Source organism: Protopterus annectens, chromosome 15.part0, assembly GCF_019279795.1.
Source record: "Protopterus annectens isolate FY-2018-M chromosome 15.part0, PAN1.0, whole genome shotgun sequence".
Taxonomy (NCBI): Eukaryota; Metazoa; Chordata; order Ceratodontiformes; family Protopteridae; genus Protopterus; species Protopterus annectens.
The window spans coordinates 28,391,891-28,416,882 of NC_056749.1; the positions used below are offsets into that span (position 1 = coordinate 28,391,891).

Genomic DNA, 24,992 nt, shown 5'->3' on the forward strand with positions numbered 1-24,992 from the left:
GGTTTACCATTCTCTCTCTCAAAGCAAAACAATAAATGAAGTTGTTACTTACATTAAGCTCTTCTTTGCATTTCTCCTTTTCCTGTTAGGGGATGCCACGGTGGATCATCGACCCACAGAACAATTGGCAGTGGAGTTTTACAGTACTGAGTTGCCAGCCTGGTGCCCAACCTTCCAGAGAAGGCACCCATATGCACACACTCACACCTAGGGCCAATTTAGAGTGACCAAGCCACCTGCAGTATGTCTTTGGGATGTGCAAGGAAACTGGAGCACCCAGGGGAAACCCACTCGACCACAGGGAGAACATGCACAGTCTACACAGAAAGCACCGCAGCTGAGAATTGAACCAGAGAACCTCCTGCTGTGAGAAGGCAATGCTAACCACTACACCACAGCAGCATTATTTTGGGACATTGTGTATTACCGACCTCGAAATATATCATGACATTGTGTATTACCGACCTCAGATTATGCTGGGATATTGTGTATTACCAAACTCAAATTATATTGCGACATTGTGCATTACCGACCTCAAAATATATTGGGACATTGTGTATTACCAACTTTGAATTATATTGGGACATTGTGTATTACCAACCTTGAACTGTACTGGGTCATTATGTATTACTGACCTTGAACTGTACTGTGACATTGTGTATTACCAGCCTCAAATTATATTGGGATGTTGTGTATTACCAGCCTCGAGTTGCATTGGGACATTGTGTATTACCAACCTCAAACTGTATTGGGATATTGTGTATTATCAACCTCAAATTATATTGGGACACTGTCTATTACCGATCTCAAAATATATTGGGACATTGTGTATTACCAACTTCGAATTATAATGTGACATTGTGTATTACTGACCTTAAACTGTACTGGGACATTGTGTATTACTGACCTCAAATTATATTGGGACATCCTGTACTACCAACCTGGAATTATATTGCGAGATTGTGCATTACTGACCTTGAATTGTACTCGGACATAGTATATTACTGACCTCCAATTATATTGGGACATTATGCATTACCAATCTCGAATTATATTAGGACACTGTGTATTACCAACCTCGAATTATATTAGGACATTGCATATTACCAACCTGGAATTATATTCGGACATTGTCTATTACCAACCTTGAAATATTTTGGGACATTATGTATTACCGACCTTGAATTATATTTGGACATTGTGTATTACTGACCTCAAATTATAATGGGACATTGTGTATTACCAACCTCAAACTGTATTGCGACATTGTGTATTACCAACCTCAAATTATATTGGGACAATGTGTATTACCGACCTCAAAATATTTTGGGACATTGTGTATTACTGACCTCAAATTATAATGGGACACTGTGTATTAAAAACCTCGAACTGTATTGTGACATTGTGTATTACCATCCTCAGATTATATTGGGACACTGTGTATTACCAACCTCGAAATATATTGGGACATTGTGTAGTACCAAAAAATTATAATGGGACATTGTGTATTACTGACCTCAAACTGTATGCAACATTGTGTATTACTGACCTCGAATTATATTGAGACATTCTGTACTAACAACCTGGAATTTTATTGGGACATTATGTATTACCAACCTTGAATTTTATTGGGACATTGTGTATTACCAGCCTTGAATTATATTGGGACATTGTGTATTACCAACCTCAAATTGTACTCGGACATTGTGTATTACTGACCTCCAATTATATTGGGACATTGTGCATTACCAACTTCGAATTATATTAGGACACTGTGTATTATCAATCTCAAATTATATTAGGACATTGCATATTACCAGCCTCGAATTACATTGGGACATTTTTGTATTACCAACCTGGAATTGCATTGGGACATTGTCTATTACTGACCTCGAATTATATTGGGACATTGTGTATTACCAACCTTGAATTATTTTGGGACAATGTGTATTACCAGCCTCGAATTGTATTGGGACATTGTGCATTACTGACCTTGAATTGTATTGGTACATTATGTATTACCAACCTTGAATTATATTAGGATTTTTATATTACCAAGCTCAAATTATATTGGGACATTGTATATTACCAACCTCAAATTACATTGTGACATTATTACCTACCTCAGATTGTATTGGGACATTGTGTATTACCAACCTTGAATTGCACTGGGACATTGTGAATTACAGAACTCAAATTATATTGGAATATTTTGTATTACCAGCCTCAAATTTTATTGTGTATTACCAACCTCGAATGATATTGGGACATCGTGTATTACCGACCTCAAGTTGTATTGGGATGTTGTGTATTACTTACCTTGATTTATATTGAGAAATGGTGTATTACTGGCCTCAGATTGTTTTGGGACATTGTGAATTCCAACTTCGAATTATACTGGGATATTATGTATTACTGATTGTGAATTATATTGGTACATTGTGTATTACCAACCACAAATTATATTAGGACACTGCATATTACCAACCTCAAATTATATAAGGACATTGCATATTACCAACTTGAATTACATTGGGACACTGTGCATTACCAACTTGGAATTGTAATAGGACATTGTGTATTACCAACCTCAAATTATATTAGGACATTGTGTAGTACCAAATTTGAATTATATTGGGACACTGTGTATTACCAGCCTTAAATTATTTTGGGACATTGTGTATTACCAGCCTCAAATTGTACTGGAACATTGTGTATTACCAGCCTCAAATTATATTGGGGCATTGTGTATCACCAACCTGGAATTGTGTTGAGACATTATGTATTACCGACCTTGAATTGTATTGGGACATTGTGCATTATTGACCTTGAATTGTATTGGTACATTATGTATTACCGACCTTGAATTATATCAGGATTTTTGTATTACCAACCTCAAATTATATTGGGGCATTGTGTATCACCAACCTGGAATTGTGTTGAGACATTATGTATTACCGACCTTGAATTGTATTGGGACATTGTGCATTATTGACCTTGAATTGTATTGGTACATTATGTATTACCGACCTTGAATTATATCAGGATTTTTGTATTACCAACCTCAAATTATATTGGGACATTGTATATTACCAACCTCAAATTATATTGTGATATTGTATATCACCAACCTCGAATTGTATTGGGGTGTTGTGTATTACTAACCTTGAATTGGACTGGGACATTGTGTATTACAGAACTCAAACTGTATTGGGACATTCTGTATTATCAACCTCAAATGATATTGGGACATTGTGTATTACCAACCTCGAATTGTATTGGGACGTTGCATATTACCGACCTCAAATGATATTAGGACTGTGTGTATTACCGACCTCAAATTGTAATGGCACATTGTGTATTACCAACCTTGAATTATATTGAGAAATTTTGTATTACAGACCTCAAATTGTACTTGGACGTTGTGTATTTCCAACCTTGAATTATATTGGGACATTGTGTATTACTGACCTTGAATTATATTGGGATATTGTGTATTACTGAACTCGAATTATATTGGGATATTGTGTATTACTGAACTCGAATTATATTGGTACAATGTGTATTACTACCTCAAATTATATTAGGACACTGCGTATTACCAACCTCAAATTATATTAGTACATTGCATATTACCAACTCAAATTACACTGGAACATTGTGTATTACCAGCCTTGAATTATATTGAGAAATTGTGTATTACCGACCTCTAATTGTATTTGTACATTGTGTATTACCAACCTCAAATTATATTGGGACACTGTGTATTACCAACCTCAAATTATATTGGGACACTGTGTATTACCAACCTCAAATTATATTGGGACACTGTGTATTACCAACCTCAAATTATATTAGGACTTTGTGTATTACCAACTTTGAATTATTATGGGACATTGTGTATTGCCAACCTTGAATTTATTTATTTATTTATTTACAGGAACATGACATTTGTTTACCGGGAAAGTCCACTGGTTCAGAGAACCCATTTTCAGTGGAGGCCCAAGGAGAAAAGCTCCACAGTACACTTAATACATTTATAAAATAGACATTTTTGACAATGATTGGTACAAAAAATTCAGGAAAACATTCTAAATTCTAAATAAAGCGAGTATATAAAGCAAATATAGAACAAGTTAATAATTTCATAAGGTTTATACAGAGGATGTACATTTGAAGAAAACAGAGTGGACATTTGTTGTATTTTGCACATTTATGGAGTTTGAAGTTAGTAGTTAGAAGTTAGTAGTTAAAAGTAAGTAAATAAGTATTTAGGATGGTTTGTTTGTGTGGCAGGTACACGATGGATTATTTAGGTAGTGTGATTTTAAGGCTGTTTTGAAGGTTTTAGCCTGGTCAATTTGAGTTATGTGGGATAGTACGTTGTTCCATAACTTTGCAATGATATGGGAATACAGACATTTCCCTGCCCCTTTGTTGGGTTTAGTTATGGTTAGTAGGTATTTGTTGGAGGATCTTAGAGTTCTGGTAGGAATATAATTTTGTAGGATTGAGCTGAGTTCAGGGCAGTCATTGGGTTTGTACATTAGCTTGTGTGCTATGGCAAGTTGAGTATACAGGAGGTGGTGGGAAAATTTTAGCCAATTAAGATTATTGATAGCTTGGCAGTGGTGAGAGCAATATGATGTTCCATTGGCAAATTTGTCTATTTTATAGTAGTATGATTGTAGTTTATTTGTAAGGGATGTGTGTAGGTTGGTAAGGATGGCACTACCATATAGAAGAGAGGGGATGAGTAATGTGCTGGCTAGTTTAGTTTTGGTGTTGTTGTCCAGGTAAAGTTTATGGCGGCATAGCTTGCCTAATTTAAAATGTGTTTTTATAGCGTTTAGGATATGGGGTTCATAACTGAGTTTGTTGTCTGTTGTTACTCCTAGTAATTTGGCAGTTTTTACTATTTCTATTTCAGTACCATCTTTGGCAACGATTTTAAAGTCAAAGTCAGGAGTGACTGTGGAGAAAAGTAATAGTTTTGTTTTTTTAGGGTTTAGCATTAATTGAGAATTGATGAGCCATGATTCGACAGAAGTGAATGCTTTTTGCGTATTTGTGAAGAGATCTGTAAAATTGTTGGAGGTGGATACTAGTGTTGGATCATCTGCATACTGGATAAGGTTTTGGATATGGGGAGTTTTATGTAAATCATTTATAAACATATTAAACAGTAATGGTCCTGGAATGGATCCTTGTGGGACCCCTATGTTGTTCTTTTGGTAATTGGATTGAGAAGTTTGCCACCTAACAGATTGTTCTCTATTTTGCAGGTAAGAGGTAAACCAGTTAAGGGATTCAAGGAAGCATCCTAGGTTTGATAGTTGATATAGCAGCTTTGTATGTGACACTGTGTCAAAAGCCTTAGAAAGGTCCAGTAGTTTAACTGAGGTAGGATTACCGGCATCAATGGCTTTGTTTACAGTGTCTGAAAAAGAGAGTAGGGCAGTAATTGTGCTATGGCCTGGGTGGAAACCATGTTGTGTGGGGGATAGACGTGCATTGTCAGATAGATGTTTCAAGATTTGTGTATGGACACATTTTTCTAATATTTTTGATAGAGGAGAGAGTATAGAGATAGGACGGTAGTTGGAGAGATCATGGGAGTTTCCACCTTTATGGAGTGGGGAAATGATGGATTTTTTCCATAAAAAGGGGACGTGGGATTCTGTAATGGACCGATTTATAAGAATGCTAACTGGTTAAGCAATTGTACTCGCTGCAAGCTGCAGATATTCAGGGGGAAGGTTGTCAGCAGAAAGTGAGCAAGGTTTTAGTTTGTTTAATAATTTTAAGATTGCAGAGGTGGGTACAGGTTGAAGCGAAAAGTTTTGGACTGAAAAAGTATTAGTATGACTACTTCTGGGGTGGGTGTTATTGGATCTATATCAGAACATCGAAGTTTTAAAACTTCGAATGTTCTAATATGGACCCGTTTTGATCGAATGCTAAAAACAGCGAAGCTGCAGAACATCGAATTCTTTCCTAGGGAAAGAATTTGGTTGGCCGGTTCTGTGGCTTCGCTATTTTCAGCGCTGTGGTGGAGATTTACGGGTCGGGTTCAGGTAAGTGTGCGATTGTGTGGTTGCTAGGATTAGAGCACGGGTTAGGTGAGTTAGGGTTAGGGCGTGGGTTAAGTGAGTTAGGGTTAGGGCGCAGGTTAGGTAAATTAGGTTTAGGGGCAGGTTAAGTGAGTTAGGGTTAGGGCGTGGGTTAGGTGAGTGTGCGATAGTGACGGACCTTAGGGTTAGGGTTTGGGTTAAAGTAAGTGGATATATAGTAGTGTATGCATAGTTTAGTGTAGGGTTAGTTGTGGGATTATAAGTGTATGTGTGTGTATTAATGATTTTTAGTTGTGCTTGTGTTGTGTGTATGTGTTTCGGAATAGCAAATTTTTTCCCCAAGGAAAAAATTCGCTGTTCTGAATGTTCGATATTATGTGGTTTAGATATTTTAGGTTTGATGAAATAGCTTTTGCTATTTTCATCTTTCTATAACGTGATATAAATGCGTGTTATTGTGTGATAGAGGGTGGGAAGCACTCTGGTGATTAGAGCATATGTCAGGTGGAGGGTCTTTGAGTAGGTTTTGAATTAATTGGGACATTGCATATTACCAGCCTCGAATTATATTGCGGCATTCTGTATCGCCAACTTGGAATTGTGTTGAGACATTATGTATTACCAACCTTGAATTATATTAGGACATTGCATATTACCATCCTCTAATTATATTGGGATATTGGGGTTTATATCAGTTCAACGAAACAGCTCATCATCGAATACCACAACCTCGTATTTCTAACCATGAAATCTAAAAACATCAAAAGCTCAGAACAGCGATTTTTTTCCCTGGGAAAAAATTCACTGTTCCGAGAAACACACACACAACACAAGCACACCAGAAAAACAGCAATCCACACACATACACTTAAAATCTTACATCTAACCCTACACTAAACTGTACATACAGTACTATCTATCCACTATCCTTAACCCAAACCCTAACCCTAAGGTCCGTCACTATCACACACTCACCCACGCCCTAACCCTAACTCACATACCCCGCCCTAACCTTAAAGTCTGTCACTATCGCACACTCACCTCAACCGTGCCCTAACCCTAACTCACATACCCAGCCCTAACCCTAAAGTCTACCACTATCGCACACTCACATCACCCGTGCCCTAACCCTAACTCACATACCCCGCCCTAACCTTAAAGTCTGTCACTATCGCACACTCACATCACCCGTGCCCTAACCCTAACTCACATACCCCGCCCTAACCTTAAAGTCTGTCACTATCGCACACTCACATCACCCGTGCCCTAACCCTAACTCACATATCCCACCTTAATGTCCACACAAACACTTACCTGAACCCAACCTGTAATTCTCCACCACAGTGCTGAAAATAGTGAAGCCACAGAAATGGACAACTAAATTCTTTCCCTAGGAAAAAATTTGGTTATCTGCAGGTTCGCTATTTTCAGCATTTGCTGTTTTCAGGTCGATATTAGACCATTATAAGTATTAACACTTTGATGATTTAATATAGAACCAGACATTGTGTATTACTAGCCTCAAATTATATTGGGACATTGTGTATTACCAACCTTGAATTACATTAGGACATTGTGTATTATCAGCCTCAAATTGTATTGGGACATGGTGTATTACCGACCTCAAATTGTTCCTGCAGAGTACAAGGAGCGGGTAATGGATACGTTTTCATTACAGCAGATTACTCGATAAAGAGAAAGTCCAAGACAGCATGAAGAAGGAGGGGAGAGTGAAGATGAGGGAGCTTGTAAGAAAAATGTAGATAGAAATAGGCCATGGATGTCCTGTTTATGGGTAGCAAGAGAGGAAAGTTAGAAATTGTTTGGAAACTTGAAGATACTACATTTGTTTAAAGTGACCCATTCCCAACTTCCACATGTCACTACTGCCTGCTGCTATAAGTACATACCCTTTGATATTTCATGGTGCCTGAATTCCTTATTGTTCCTTGCAGTCTTATTTGTGCTACTTTGTACTACAAGCTAACACTCCTGGTGGTGCCCCCATGCTATGTTACAGATGACACCCCCCAAGCTTGAAGCCACTGGCTTTGAGCCTGCAGTAAGGTAAGTGGCCTCTAGATAGACTGTCTGTATTGAGATGATCCACAGTGGGATAGTGCTCAGTCTTGTGGCCAGCAGCTGAAAAGTTAGGACACACCCACATAGTTGCCCCTCTACAGCTGGTAAAGTCAGTGGGGAGTGCATATTCTATAACCAGCATGAATTCTCTGCCCATTAGACAGTCCTGAAGACACCCTAAAGCTACTTTAGGCTTTGCATACTCCTTCTGTGTAATGGAATATCAGCTTTCAGTTTTATTTAACTTTCTACTCAAGTGGCAGGCATAGTTTGCTTCATTGTTAATTTCCTGTGTGAGCATTGTCCCTAATCTGACCTCCATTGCAACTGTATAGTCACAAATAAGCTTGGAGAAGTCAAAGGAAACAAGGACTGGTTCAGCACTGTCACTTAAGTTTTTTTTAAAAATTAGGTTGGCTTCGGGTGGCTACTTGGCGTTCTCCATCATCCTCCCCTTGTGAAGTCTGTTAGGAGAGAGGCTATAGAAGCTAAGTCTGCAAAAAGTTTCCTTTAATATTAAGTCCAAGGAAAGTCCAGACTTGATACTTTATACAGACTATGAGGCTGCTTCTTTACTGTTTTAATATTTTCTTCCTGGAATTTAATTAGTTCCTGACCTATCATGTAACCTAGGTATCTAACCTCTGTCATTTCAACCTTATGTTTTAGAGCATTGATAGTGATCCCAGCCTGCCTCAGGGAGTTTACTATTGCATGGATCTTTGTGAGATGACGCACCCAATATTCTGAGTGAATATCTATGTCATCTATGCACGCTGCTGCATATGCTTGGTGTGGTTGAAGGAACCTGTCCTTTAGTCTTTAGAAAGTGTTTGGGTACCATGGAGACCCAAAGGATGGATGGTGTATTGAAAAAGGCCATTTGCTCATAAAGAAGGTGATTTTTTTCTTATCCTCCTTGGCAAGTGAATCTGACAGTACCCTTTGGTTAGGTTCAGGATAGTGAGGACCCAGGCCTAGCCCAGCTGTTCCACCAAGTCATCTACCCCAGATATGGGGTAGTTTTCAATATGCTGTTCAGTTTAAGAAAATAATTATAAAATTTGACAGTAATAACAGAGGTGGGTTACTCCAGTCACTGACGGACTCTTATCACCCCAACCTCAACATTTTTGTAATTTCATCTCATACAGCCTGCTTCTGTGCTTATGGTATCCTACAGGTTTTTAAACTCACTTTCTCCTCGTAGCTGGTTTCTCTAGCTCCTAGGGTCATTCTCCGATCTGGTGCCTCAGCTTCCCATCTTTTCAGTGGTAGAACAAAAGAAAAGCCCCTTCTGCAGGCTGGCCGTCTTGCTGTACTAAGGAGGAACACCAGGTCCTAACAACTACACTCTCATGCTATATGTGAGAGCAACAAAAAAAATCACTTCGACATTCTGGTGCTGCTTTCTAAAAGGAGGAGCAGCATGTCATACAACACCTTAATCCCCATTGCCATGCACATTTACATGCACAGAAAAAACATAAAAGAGTACCTGTCGATCGTGCCCCTTAAAGTATTGTGGATGGGGACACTGCCCCCTTCACCCCACCCTAGCTACACTTCAGGTCTGTATGTGGAAAATGTGATATTCACCCTGATGACTCAGAAAATATGCCCCTATTTCTCAAGAAAAATTGCTGAACCTCCTGACTCTGGGATTCAGAGAGAGTGTAATCTACCCTTACTTGAGGACTGGATTACAACCATTTCTCTTGCTCCTGATCAGTTATCTCAAACTCTGCTCCAGCCATATCGACCTGAGGTTCTCTCTGGGGTTTAGTGTGTTTATGCAATACATCAGGTAATGACATCATTCTCCAGTTTGTCTTACCCTGTAATTTACCTTGTTCAGCTTCTCAAATATCATAAAGTCTCTGCCATTTGGCAAGAAACTTATTCTCACTGGTGGACACCAGAACAACGACCCAGTTACTTACTTGTAATCCCGTTCTTGGCATTCCGATTGTACATTCCCTGCTAAGTTATGCCCTTTTCAGGTGACCCCAATGAGCAGAATCACTCTCATTCTTTCTTGCAAACTTTAATAATGCTCTAGTACAGACCTAAAAGGGGGTTTCCTCCTCTTCCTTTTCAACATCCAACAATTACATTCAGCATCTACCATGCAATAACTCATAAGGACTGAATCTTGTGCAGACTTGGGATAAACTTCTCACAGAGAACATAAAAGGCAATAGCTGGTCCCACTTCTTTCCACAACCTTCCTTAGCATGGACTTCAGGGTTGCATTGAACTTTACTGCCAATAGACTGGTTTGAGACTGGCAGATAGAGGTTTGAAGTTGTTTTACCTGAAAAATTTGGAAGAGATGCCTTATAATCTTTGACAGAAAGAGTTTCTTGTGCAGAAAAGCTCTCCTGGGTATTCGTACTTTGGCAATAGCCTTTACTGAGGGAAACTGACTCAGAAAATATGGTGGCACAATCCAGGATCACAAGTATATATTGGTGCCCGTTTCTGGATCTAATCATGTGACCTACAATATCTGTGGTTACTCCTTCAAGGGGCACCCTCAGTGATGAGGACTGGTAGTAGTAGAGTTCTTAATTTGACGTTTGCTGCTGTCATTTGACATTCAGGACTGCTGATTTATCAGTTTTTATCTATTTCATTATGGCAGGCAAATATTGCTGGACTTTAGCCATCATCTTTGTCTTGTCTGTGCCTAAATGGTCTGTTGAGCTATGACTGGGGACCATTTTTATTACAATTTTTCTGAAGAGACTGGGTATGAGCAGCTGTTGTGTTACTTATTCTTTTTCCTTAGCTACTATATACAGGAGATCATTCTGGACTTAAAAGTTTGGATAAGCTGGTGATGTTCCCCATGAATGAATCCTTCCCCGCTACTCTAGATATGCTTTGCCATCCCAAATTAGGGTTTTGTTCTCCCACTGGGACCTCTTAATATTCATGCAAGTTACTAATAACTCAGATAAACTAGGGCCTCCTTCTCCAGAACAAAAATGGAAGACTCACCTTCTTCTTCCACTAAGGCAGGCACAGGGGTCTCTGTGTCCCAGTCCTCTCAGAGGAAGAGCAGCTCACTCCAGTGCTCCACAGATTCATCCCTGCTTTCCTCTAAACTAGAAGCTTTTTTCTTCTGCATGAGTAGGTGTTATTCCTAACATCTTTTGATTTTAACTTTTTCTCAAATGTCTGAGTTTTCTCTCTCTCTTTTTTTAGTTCTTCTGATAGAGTGTCCTCATTCCAGGGTGTCTGGGAATTTGTCTCCTCCTTGTTTATCCAACCCCCCCCCCCCCTTTAGCAGGGGTTCTCTTTTCCCTAGATAAAGTTATCCATATTTTAGCCTTTCTGTAGCATCCTACACTCTGGACTGTATATATCCCCTAGTAAGGTTTTTCTTTTGGGCAGTATTCTACAATCTCTAGTTATGGACCCTGATCTTCCCTTGACTTTAATTTCATGTTGGACAAACCCATCCTTCCTTAGTTTGAGTCTGATCATTTACCTGATCTTTACCTTGGAAACCTTCTTGTTAAAACTTGTTTTGGCCAGAGTGGTTTTACAGAGTTCCATGTTTTTTCTATCTGTTCACATTCTTGTTTTTTTTCCTTAAGTCCCCATTTCTGCTTTTGTAACACCCTGTTTCCCTTGTCAATCTTAGTTTAAAACTACATTTATTATGGTGTACCTTTCCAACCCATAACTAAGCATCACTGTCCTTTCTGGACTGAGATGGAACTTATCCTGGTATAGAATTACTCTGTCAGATCTGCCTCACCATTCTAACAGTCCCATGCCTTTTGCCCTTGTCAACTGTCATATCCCACAATTACACTGTCTAATCTTGTTATCCCAGGTAACACTTTTTAAAATGATACACATGAGATAAGTGCAAACAATACAGCTGTCATGGTAGCAAATGAGATTAGAAGATACAATACACCAAATGGAACAATGCAGTATCAGAATTGGGCAGGTTAACAGTTTCAGGTATCTGAGAGGGGCGGCTGACAAGAATGGAAGTCTGAACAAAGAGGTTAAGAACTAGAATGAGAGGTGCTGCAGCCAATTGACACAGGGTGCCAAGAGGTGGTGTATGACAGAAGAATGCCAAAAAATCTGAAATGTAAGATGTACAAAACAATGGTGCAATCAATACTACTGTATGGTACAGAAACCCGCGTAGTGAAGAAAGAACAAATGAGGAAACTTGAGGTGATGGAGATGAAGTGCTTGAGATGGGTAGCAGGATGCACATCGTGGGACAGGTGAAACAAATACATCAGAATACAAACCAAAGTCACCTAAACTGCATAGAAGACCAAGGGGAATGGATTATGGTGGTTTGGTCACATAGCTCACAAGTTCACAGGTTATTAAGCTAATGACAACTAAGAACCATACAAGCTGAGCTGCGCACCCCAAACCCATTTGGATTCTGAGTATCACGGGCATCTATATCGGGAGGGAGCATGTTAAAAGTGAGGTGACTAAGGGACTTGCAGAGCAGGGTTAGGATAATACTTATTGATGGCTTCTGTCCATAAGGGACATGGGGCCAGACTGAGGGTAAATTTAAAATTTTCCATGCAATGGTCAAGGTTTTATTTGAATAGGATCAGAAATTACCTCTGTTTTACATGGATGGGGACCTATTCCATAGAGGTGGAATTCTTTGGTACACATATCTGTCTCTCCAGCATGTTCTTTTTATGTCACATGCAATGTTCCAATCCTTGGATCTAGTGTTTCTAGTGCAGTTTGTTTTGCACATGTACAACAGATCCATCAGGGCTCGGTCTGAGGAGATCCTATAAGCCATGCAAAGATCCCCTCCCAGCAGCCTGTAGGAGACTGAATAAAGAGTCATAGCCTTTATGTCAGTAGTGTAGTGTAGTGTTCATGCCTTCCTGGTGAGAAACCTTTGTTGGTGTTCCAACTGTTGCAAGTGTCTGGTCAGTTGCATAACAAAGGTAGTATTGTACTTAATGACAGGTCTGATAAGGGCCAAATAGACTGGTACTATAACTTCTTTGCACCTGGATGCCACCGTTTACCTATACGTTGGGCAACACAGAATGTTTTTCTTGCTATCTTAGCTACATGTTGGTAAAAGGCCAAAGGGCTGTCTACATTTGTTTCTAGATTCCTTACTAATGGGTTAATTCCTAGGGGCACTTTATTGATGAACTAATTAACTTGGGCTGATGGTTTCCCAAAAGGCATTATAATGCATTTTTCTTATTGACTTTTAGGCCATGGCTTTGGCACTAGTTATTTGTCTGTGTTAAACTGTCTTGCAAGGTGTTGGTGCCTTGGGGGGATTTATAATAGCTCCTAATTTACAGTCACATGTGAACTTGGTGAGCCAGCTGCCTTGAAGATTAGCATTGACTTCCAAGAAGTAGATGCCAAAGAGGAGTGGACCCAGCATGAATCCCTGGGGGACTCCACTATTGACTGGTTACTTGGTGGAGGTACTCTCAATGATGCTGACTTCTTGGGTCCTGTGTGTTAGCCAGCTGGTCATCGAGTGAGTTATGAAGGGATTTTATGCCTAGCTCAGAGGGCTTGCCAACAATGCCTGAGTGGGTATTATACTGAATGCCTTGGTCAAGTCAAGAGACACAGTATGCACTGTTTACCCTCATCCATTGCCTTGATGACCCCTCTTAAAAAAGTCTACCAGGTTAAGTAGACATGAGCCAAACTGGGGTAGGTCCAGTGTCTGCATGTTCCCAGTGTCCTTGTTTATCACTTCCATGATAATCCATTCCATGTTTTTGCATATTAGGCTACAGACTGATGGGTCCATAGTTCCCTGGATTGGTTGGTGGTCCACCTTTGTGCAGGGGAATAACTGTAGCAGTCCTCCATTCACTTGGAATGTAGCCTGTTATAAGGGTGTAGTTGAAAAGTGCCTCACGTGATCCTAAAAGGTCAAGTTTTACACTGATCAGGAGGCAACCATTGATGTTGTTTGGACCCATAAAGGTGATGTTATTGGCTTTAGTGAGTTCTGCCAGCACTGTTCCCTGCTAATATTTGGGGAAAGTATGTTGGGGAGGATTTCCCCCGGTGGAGCTGAGGGGGAGTGGGGGGTCAAGACTGAGCTGAATTTATCAGCCAGTAGGTTTGCATGTCATCCTGACTTCTGAAGATGGTACCATTCACTACCAGTTCAGCACATTGTTGTGTGTTGCCTTTAAGGTTCTGCATATATATAGCTGATGAAGGACGTATGATTGTCCTGAGCCTGCAAGGTGATTCTGACCTTGTTGTAGGTCTTGTTGGACTTATTAGACTTCTTAGTTTCTTGTACAGTTGTGTAAGACAGCGCTTGTCTTTAAGGGAGTTACTCTTCCTTATTTTGGCCATGAGTTTTTTTCTTTTATTATATACGTTGTTTAGGTGAGGATTCCACTGGTGGGTTTGGAGTTTATTTCTGGTAGGTACTGCAGCCTTTATGCAGCCATTCATGTGCTTGTATAGGGACTTTGCAAATTATTCTGTATAGGTAGCTGTGGTCTCGGAGTTAGGGGAGCCTTGAAGTTTGACAAACTGTCACTTAATAGGATGCAGTTTGACTTAGAATAGTTCCTGACTGTTACTGGTTTAGCTGGGTTTTCCAGGTTGATTTTTACTTCAAAGGAAACAGCTTTGTGATCAGACCTTACTAGTGAGGACATGACACAGGCGGCGGGTGCAATGCTCTCCCATGTTGGTGACTACCAGCTCCAGTATGTTTGATCCTCTGGTTGGAGTTTGCACTATCTGTCCCAGTCTGCTTGTGTTAATGAAGTCCATGAAGCATTGTAGCTATCAGTCTGAGGCAGTTCAAGTTTCCAAATCTACAGAAGGATAGTTAAAGTCACCCATGAATAAGGTGTTTGGTTGGATGGTGAGTACCTCTCGTAGGCTTAGGTAAGAGTCATGAAACAGTCAGAGCGTAGATGGTGACCTGTTACTAGCCATGATATGGTGAGGGACCTTATCTAAGGTGACTTGCACATGGATGAGTTTCATGGTATCATCTTGTTTCACCAACCTGGGGGTATGTTCATTGCTAATGTAGCTTAAGAAACCTCCAACTTTTGCACCAGTTTGTGCGATTTCTGGTCTAAATGTGTAGAAGGCACTGTAGCCATCTCTTATTTCCAACACAAACCAGTAAAGGAAACGCCAGGAAACCAAGCGGTGAAACTACTGCCGATTTATTACTTAACGCACTAATTAAAACACGTTTTTCGTCCTACAATGTTGTAGGACTTCTTCAGAAATATCCTATGCCAAAGTTCCTGGTCATTGGTGATTCTATAGTAAGGCACACTGATGTCCCATTCACCAGACTGAGTAAGGAGAGAGTCATGGCTGGCTGGATTTCCGGGGCTAGGATTCAAGTCATACAGGCACTTAGGTCATTAAACCGCAGGTACCAGTATGACTCTGTCATAGTCATGTGGGTGTTAATGACCTGAGACATACCTCCCTTGACTATATGAAGTGACATGATCGAGCTTGCTGATCATGTGTCTCAGGCAGGTATGAGCCTAGCACTGAGCAGCATACTACCTTCTCCAAGGCTGATGCCACATTACCAACAGAAAATGACAAATTTTTAAGATTTGGCTTAGCTTTTGGTGTCGGTCCAGGGGGTACAATATCTGATGTCCTGAGAGGACATGGTTGACAGACCACACTGTTTTGCCAGGGATGGTCTGTACCTATCCTCGCTAGGCTTTTAGATATTGGCAAAGACATTTAACACCTCCATTGTGCCTTTTTTAGCCAATGCCTAACTGATAAACCTTCCCACTTAACTGAACCTGTAAAGGAATATCAGTTGGTACTGCTCAGTGCTAGAAGTCTTAACAAGAAACTCCACTCCCTGCAAGCCTTCCTCTCCCTGGAGAGAGTAGACATCTGTGTAGTAACGGAGACATGGTTTAAAGTCATGGAGAGTACTGCAGCAATGCAAGATTATAATGTCTTTCAAACCTTTAAACCAGCTACTGCACAGGTGTGAACTAAAGGTGGAGGAAACTCAGTCCGTATTAGAAACAACCTCACATCCAGACTAGTTAAAGTGCATGACTCACTGGAACTCATACATGTGCAACTCACCATAAATAGGGTCTCATGCCATATCCTTGCAACCTACAGGTCCCCCTCTATGTTCCAGAAAACTGATACTACCTATCTCCATGTACTACAGCCCCTCACCATTTAACCCAATATGATAATCATGGAGGAACCCAACTACCCCTCTATAGATTGGGAATCCTAAATCACTTTTAAAGCACAAGCTCAGGGTTTCCTAAATTTGTTAATATCAACATCCTGGAACAGTTGTTCCATTCTCCTACCATGGGTACAAACATCCTTGGCCTTGTACTCACAAACATGGGGGCCGATGTTCCTCACCCAGTGTAATGGCTTTGCTCATCAGATCTGACTATAAGGCAGTATTACTTGAAATAAAAATTAAATCTGGGGATCCAGTGAAACCAAAAACATTTAGGAACTATTCCAAGCTAACCTTTGTTTACTAAATAACACCTTGGCTAAATTCTAAGCACCCCAAAACCCAGTAAATACCATAGCATATAATGAGCTATTTACAAAATCTCTGTACAGCCATATTGATAGCTGCATAGAACAAACTGTGCCTATTCGTATTAAGAATAAGATAAAGTCAAAAGACAAGCCACCCTGGTGGAATCACAATATCAATAGGTTATACAACAAAAGAAAAAAAAATCATGGCTAAGCAGAGGAGGAGCAAAGGCATATACATTCAAAGCTTCCTGGCCAGTCTAAACAGGCAACTAAGAGGGTTAATTAATACTTCAAAGGCTAAATTTGAAAAAAAAATAGCTTTTCAGGTAAAGGACAACAACAAAGCTTTCTACAGTTATGTCCAAACATCAAAGGAAATACACAACAATGTGCTGAACTTATTGTAAATGGCATTAGCCACACTGATCTGGAGGCCATTACCAGACTTCAGCTCAAGGTTCAGCTCAAATCCCACCCCTCCATTAGTCCAAAAATATATTGCATACCACAATATGCCCAAGCATTTATTAGGGAACAGGTCATCAATGCACTTTTCAAGGCCAAAAATACTGCATTGATGGGCCCCTGTAACATCCCAGGATGCTTAATAAATAGCATGAAACATGACTTCTCTGGTCCACTTGAATCACTTTTTAACGCTAGCCTTCAGTCAGATTTTGTGTCCAAGGAATGGAAGATGACTACAGTCATTCTCCTCCATAAAGGAGGTCTAACCACTGATCTGAGTAAGTATAGGCCCATAAGTCTTATTCCTTGAAGGCGTAAGCTGAGGTACTGGGAGACATCAGTAAAGAACTTTACATTTTTTTTCTGGTGTGGTGTCGTGTGTTTTTTTGGCCATAAGTCTTACTAGCCTGATATGTAAGGCCATGAAAAGAGTCATCATGGACATGATAAATGAGAACACAGGTAACCTGCAAGTGCTAGACTCATCACAGCTTGGCTTTGGTAAAGGAAGGCCATACCTATTAAATCTGGTGGACTTTTTTTGAGAGGGTCACCAAAGCATTGGATGAAAGTAAGACTGTGCACACAGCTTACCTCAACATGGCCAAAGTTTTTGATGCAATACTCCACTCAGGCATTATAGACAAGCTCCATCAAGAGGCCAGTCACTAGCAGAGTCCCCACAGGGCTCCATACTGGACCCACTTCTTTTTGGCATCTATTTCTCTGAAATAGAAGCAAATGCTGAAGATTTATGGCTAACTAAGTTTGGAGATGATTGTAAGCCGGGGGTTATTCATCAACTCCCCTGCAGACACTAGCATTCTTCAAGAAGGTCTGCCTCTGATTAACAAATCTTGCTAAAGCCATGTTAAACTCAATACAAAAAAATACATTATTGTATCCTTTGGGAAGTCAACCATCCCAGCTAATTACCATGTTGGTAACACTCCTCTAGGAGTTGACCCACTGGTCAGGGATCTGGGTACGCATGTAGACAGTAGCCTTATCTTCAACCACCATGTGGCCACAGTGGTAAGGAAATCCTTTTATATTGCACAGTTTATAAGTAAGAGTATGGCAGCTAGGTTCAAAGAGGTTATTATCCTACTGTACTCTGCCCTGATTGGACCAATCACAGAGTACAGTGCTCCCTTTGGTATGTACTTGACCAGGCATATGCAGCAACTAGAGTGACCTCACAGGTTCCTTACTAAAAGAATGCAAGGCATAACAAATTTGCCATATGCAGAGCACCTTAAAGCCCTTTCCCTCTACTCAGTCTCCTATAGATTTCTGAGGGGTGATCTATGCTTGGCTTATAGAGAATCCCCAAACCCCACACTTATGAATCTCGTACATATTCATAATCCAAAGAGTACCAGAAATACAAAGTCTAGGCATCTTAATTTTGTCTGTGACTTAAACAGAGTACACTGGAGAGACAGATATATATCCCAGAGACTGCCCCTCCTATGGAACAGGCCTCCCATCCATGTGAAGCTGAGTTCATCTATTACCCAGTTTAAGCACAACCTGGACCCATGGATGGGGAATAGGAAATTTACACCGGGCCTGACACCCTTTTCCATTATGGGCAGAGGGAGCTTATAAACACCTGACTCTCAATGTCCTGCTCAGGACATCATTATTCTTTTGGGAAAACTTGGCTAGGCTTAGAAAGCCCCCCCCCCCCCCAGGCCGTTACCTAGTAACAATCTATGAATCTATAAATCAATAGTAACGTTAAAAGTATTTAAACTCTGTTAGATATTCATACAATATTATGTCTGCTGAGAAACAGTGTCTAAAATAATACAGATATAATACAGGATTTGTGGAACCGACACAGATAATGCAAATGACAGCAAACATTAAGTTACATTAATGGTGAGTAATGAGTTTAAACTCAGAAAAACAGCACATTAGATAGTCCAAGGCTCTTATTACATTAAATATCCACATCTTAATATCTAATTAAGTTGCTCCTTGATTAAAAGAATACATGAAACATTGTTTTCGCATTTGGCTGTTCAGTCACTGCTAACCAACCTGATACTTTATGTGTACCCTGTTCCTCTGTGCCAGTCACAGCCAAAACATTTGATGTCTGTCTGCCTGCCAGGTCCTTACAATACAACACAGCAGCACAACAACACAAACAACACAATCCCTAAAGAATCATTCCTCTCTAAGGAAATCAAGATCTCATCATAAGGCAGGTGACTAACAACCGTGAGCAGACCATTACTGTAAAAGCCTGCAGTCAACTGTACTATCCCCAAAAGAACAGCATGGCAAGCTTCCAACGTTGCAATATAATTCACTGTGGCAATAGAAGCAGAAACTGCTATTCAGGGATGAATGGAAATTCCAGTCCACTTGTATGTATTCCAGATCTACCATTCTTGGTAGTGAGCACAACCTTTGGGGAAGAGTTTAATGTTATATGTATTTATATCCATCAGATTAAATCAGGCATCACTGCAAACATATGTCTCACCTATATGAATCCAGTAGGTTTCCTTCTGCGAAGGCCTGGATGATTTGACTGTCGAGATGTGACATCACTTCCTGTAAATTAGCTGCACAATATGGATCACCAGAAGGAGCTGTTAATTGGATGAGTCAGCATTAGGTAAACCTGGTCTATTGATTAATGATATGATGAAGATGTTAATACAAAACAATCAATACTGAAGTCAGACCACAGCAGCCATCACTGGTTTTAGGGAACAAAGCATGCACAATATCTTATACAGGAAGGGTTACTTTTAGCAAAGCAGACATAGCAGTCATTTTCTGTGAGAAGTACTTGGTTGAATCATGTTTGCAGAATCACATCAAACTTTCTGGAAGACAAACAACCACTTCTAAGCATTCTGTGAAAAAAGGTATCTGCAATGAAACAGCAAGTATAATAACAGCGGTACATGACCAAAATAACTACAGAAATGCAAAGGTGGAGAAACAGCTATATGGCGGAAACAAACATTAAGCTAACTGCAAGGAAACAGCAAATGTGTACACCAGTAACAGTATGGATGCCCTTCAAAGGAAATATCTTAGGTGCACCAGCAACAGCACATGTACCAAAGCATTACCAACCTTTTACAGCCTGCACCAGCAACATCACAAGTACCAAAGCATTACCAACCTTTTACAGCCTGCACCACGAACATCACATGCACCAAAGCAATACAAACCTTCTTATACACTGTACTAGAAACAGCACATGTGCACCTATGCATTACCAATTTTTTACAGACTGCATCAGGAACAGCAATGTGCACTCAACATTAACACCCTTCTTACAGCCTGTACAAGCAACAGCAAATGTACGCCAAAGCATTACAAACATTCTTACAGCCTGTACCAACAACAGAATGTCTATCTAAGCATTACGAACCTTCTTACAGCCTGCCCCAGCAACAGCATGAGCACCAGAGCATTACCAACCTTTTACAGTCTGCACAGACAACAGCACATGTGCACCAAAGCATTACCAGCCTTCTTACAGTCTGCTCAAAGAACAGCACATGTGCTCCAAAGCACCACCAGCCTTCTTAGAGACTGCACCAGCAACAGCACATGTGCACCAAAGCATTACCAGCCTTCTTACAGTCTGCTCAAAGAACAGCACATGTGCTCCAAAGCACCACCAGCCTTCTTACAGACTGCACCAGCAACAGCACACATGCACCCAAGCATTACCAGACTTTTTACAGCCTGCACCAGCAACAGCATGAGCACCACAGCATCACCAGCTTTTTACAGCCTGCACAGACAACAGCACATGTGCAACAAAGCACCACCAGCCTTCATATAGCCTGCACAAGCAACAGCACATGTGCCCCAAGGTGATGCCAAGCATTGCTATACCATACAGCAGCAAAATCCCATGTATGCCATAGTGTTACCAACATCCTTAAACACTACACCAACAGGACCACAGGCATGCCAAAGTGTTTATGACACCACTATCCCTTCCATATTAAGCACATATATGCTTCAAAAGTGTTAACAACAACCTTATACCCTCCACCACTAAGCACGCATGCACCAAAGTGTTAGCAACATTATACTCTCAAGCATTTGCACACCAAAGTGTTAGCAAGTCTTATACCCACCACCATTAAGTGCGCATGTGTACCAAAGTATTAAGAAGATCAGTATACCCTGCACCTACATGTGCACCAAACCATTAACATCATTATACCCTGCACTACACAAGCACATGTACCTGACAGGATTAACATCTTTATACCCTGCAGATACACATGTATATATGCTCCAAAGCATTAACAGCAAAATCATGCCCTGCACATACACATGTATATGTGCAAGAAAGGATTAATAACATCTTTATACCAAGCAAATACTCATGCACATGTGCACCCAAACATTAGCATCACCATTATACCCTGCACATACATAAGTACACACACAACAAAGCATTAGCAACATCATTATACTCTGGACATGTGTATGCACATGTGCACCAAAGTATAAATAACAAAGTTATACCCTGCACATACCCATGCACATGTGTCTCACAGCATTAACAACATCATTATACCCTGCACCTGCATCTAGACATGTGCACCAAAAGCATTAACAACATCATTATACTTGCACAAACATGCACATCTACCAAAGTATTAACATTTTTATACCCTGCACCTACATGTACACATGTGCACCAAAACATTAACAATAATAGTATACTATACATCCTATTAGGCTTCCTTCCAACACAGCCTTTCTGTGTTGGAGGGAAGCCTTCTAGCTTATCAGTGGGAGTGGTAAGCACTAGGTAGCCTATCTACCACAAGAGTGGTTTCTGGCCCAGAAATTGTAGTTTATTGGCCGTTTGGGCAGTTTTTCCATCTCTTTCAACTTTCTGGTCTAAAAACCTGCTTTGCGATTGTTTCCTGCCTTTCCTGTAGTTAGTCTAGTCCAGGTACAGTTTTGCTGTATCCAGGACTGTTTGTAAGCTTCGGAGCCCCCCAAGCCTTTCTGTGTTGAGGGAAGCCTTCTAGCTTATCAGTGGGAGTGGTAAGCACTAGGTAGCCTATCTACCACAAGAGGAGTGTTTTTTTGGCCCAGAAACTGTAGTTTATTGGCTGTTTGAGCACTTTTTTCCATCTCCTTCAACTTTCTGGTTTAAAAGCCCACATTTGCGCTTGTTTCCCACCTTTCCTATAACTAGTCTAGTCCAGATACAGATTTGCTGTACCCAAGACTGTAAGCTTCTGAGCCCCCCAAGTCTCTCTGTGTCAGAGGAAAGCCTTCTAGCTTGTCAGTTGGAGTGGTAAGCACTAGGTAGCCTATCTGCCACAAGAGGAGCGGTTTCTGGTGCAGAAATTGTAGTTTGTTGGCTGTTTGGGCAGTTTTTTCCATCTCCATCAACTTTCTGGTCTAAAAAGCCCACGTTTGCACTTTTCCCACCTTTCCTGTAACTAGTCTAGTTCAGATACAGATTTGCTGTATTCAGGACTGTATGTAAGCTTCTGAGCCCCCAATGCCTTTCTGTGTTGGAGGGAAGCCTTCTAGCTTAGCAGTGGGAGTGGTAAGCACTAAGTAGGCTATCTACCACAAGAGGAGTGGTTTTCGACCTAGAATTGGTAGTTTATTGGCCATTTGGGCAGTTTTTCCATCTCTTTCAACTTTCTGGTCTAAAAGCCTGCTTTCAGCTTGTTTCCTGCCTTTCCTGTAACTAGTCTAGTCCAGATACAGAATTGCTGTATCCAGGACTGTTTGTAAGCCTTTGAGAGGTGCCAAAGTCTGGTCTTCAATTTTTCCCTTAGAACTGCGGTGGTGGTGCTGCAGTAGCATTGTCGCCTCACAGTAAGCCGTTGTCCTGTTCGATTCTCAGCTAGAGCGTCTTCTGTGTGGAGACATGTGTGAATGGGCGTACCTTCGTTGAAGGTTGTGCATCAGAGCCGGCAACTCGGTACGTAAAAATCTACTGCCAATCATTAGCGGACCGGAGTTCCGCTGTGGTGACCCCTAACCGGGAAAAGCCGAAAGACACAACAACAACAACAACAATCTGCTAGTTCTCTCCTCTCCTGCACTTTTACTAGCTTATTAGTCTAGCACTTTACCATACCAGACTTCTTGTAGCAATTATTGTAGCACACAAAAGTGTTACCAGCACTAAACATTCTACAAGGAAACAGCTCTGGTACTTATTATCAATGCCCACCCCTTCAGGCATGTCTAAAGGTCAGTTCCCTGTGCTTTCTCCTGTTAACCTGGTGAACTTGGGCATCCTGAGACAATGTAGCAACTGCCTCATGTACACTGACAACCCTCTCCTCCTATCTCCCAACACTCAGACTTGCGAGAGATGCACTTATATATCCAAATTGGAAGCCACGCACTCTTCAGCCAAGACCGGAATAGCTGGTCAAGAGGAGAAGGTCAACACTTGCACCACACCACATGGAACACATAGCCCTCCAGAACATACACCAGCACTGCCTTCACATAAAAACACAAACCACACACCCACCTTTGCGGAGGATCTCAATAAAAATCTACCCAAACAGCAGAGACCTCCAAGGCAGAAATGCATTCGACCACCACAACACAACATTAATCACGAGACACATAACTCTCCTAAACAGTATGCCACTCAACCAAAGCCCCTAAGGCAAAACAGCATGCCCAGTACACTAGTCATAGGTGACTCGATACTGAGGCACACTGATGTCCCACTCACTAGGTCAAACAAGGAGAAAGTAACAGTCAGCTACCTGTCAGGTGCCAGGATCCGCCATATAACACACGCACTCAGGTCCCTCAACAACAGGTACAAATATGACTCTGTCATTGTAAATGTGGGTGTGAATGACCTGAGAAGTACCTCCCTGGACTACATGAAAAGAGACATGGAGGAGCTCTCAGAGTATGTAGCCCAGGCAGGTATGACCCTAGCCCTGAGCAGCATCCTATCATCACCCAGAATGATACCACAGTAAAAGCAGAAAATGATTGATTTCAACAATTGGCTAAGTTTCTGGTGTCATTCTAAGGGGATCCAGTATCTGTCTGCCTGGGATGACATGATTGACAGATCTCGATGCTTTGCCAGAGATAGCCTGCATCTGTCACCCCTGGGCTTCCGGATACTGGCCAAGGCTCTTGCCAACCCTATAGTGCCTTTTTTAGGTGGTGTTCCAAAGACCAAATTACCAATGTCACAGCTACAAATAATATGCAGCAAAGGGAACCAGAATTCTAATACCTGCACCAGCAAGGTCAGATCTGTACAGCAGTATAAACAGTATCCTTTTACCCTGCAGTAACAGGAATGCATGTGCACTACAATGTTATCAGTATCCTTATCAATAAGCAGCTAAGTGATACAGACATCCTTATGCATTTCCACCAGCAGGATTACCTGTGCCTTGTATGTCAAAGTGTCGTAAGCATTCTTATACCCTGCACTAGCAGAAGCATGTGTGCATCAGCATGATATCAGCAGCATGTAGAGAGGAAAATCACCAGCACATTGAACCAATAAAATCCAAAAAATACAACAAACTTCTTGAAGTTTAACAAATGTGGGCTGGACATTGTTAGAGTAACACTCAAATAAAAACAGATTTCAATGGGTAAACTGTGTGTAGAAATTGATGCATTAAACAGCAACATTACTAATGACTTAATGTTTACAGTTGACGCTGAGAAAAAGAAATATTATGAGGTCTTTGATGTGGTGGATGAGAAGTATGGTATCAACATTAAAAGGAAGATTAAAAAAATGGAAAGGGACCTATGCGATTGTAAAACTAAGATGCTTAA

At 40.8% G+C, this 24,992-nt stretch overlaps 1 protein-coding gene across 1 annotated transcript in view; it reads right to left on the bottom strand.

Moving 5' to 3' along the window:
- LOC122789780 overlaps positions 1-24,992 on the bottom strand; it is a 728,210-nt gene that overhangs the window by 75,418 nt on the left and 627,800 nt on the right. Inside the window, exon 14 of the mRNA XM_044057221.1 lies at positions 19,681-19,789. Within this exon, the coding sequence (XP_043913156.1) occupies positions 19,681-19,789 (109 nt within the window). The remainder of the gene's footprint in view (positions 1-19,680; positions 19,790-24,992) is intronic.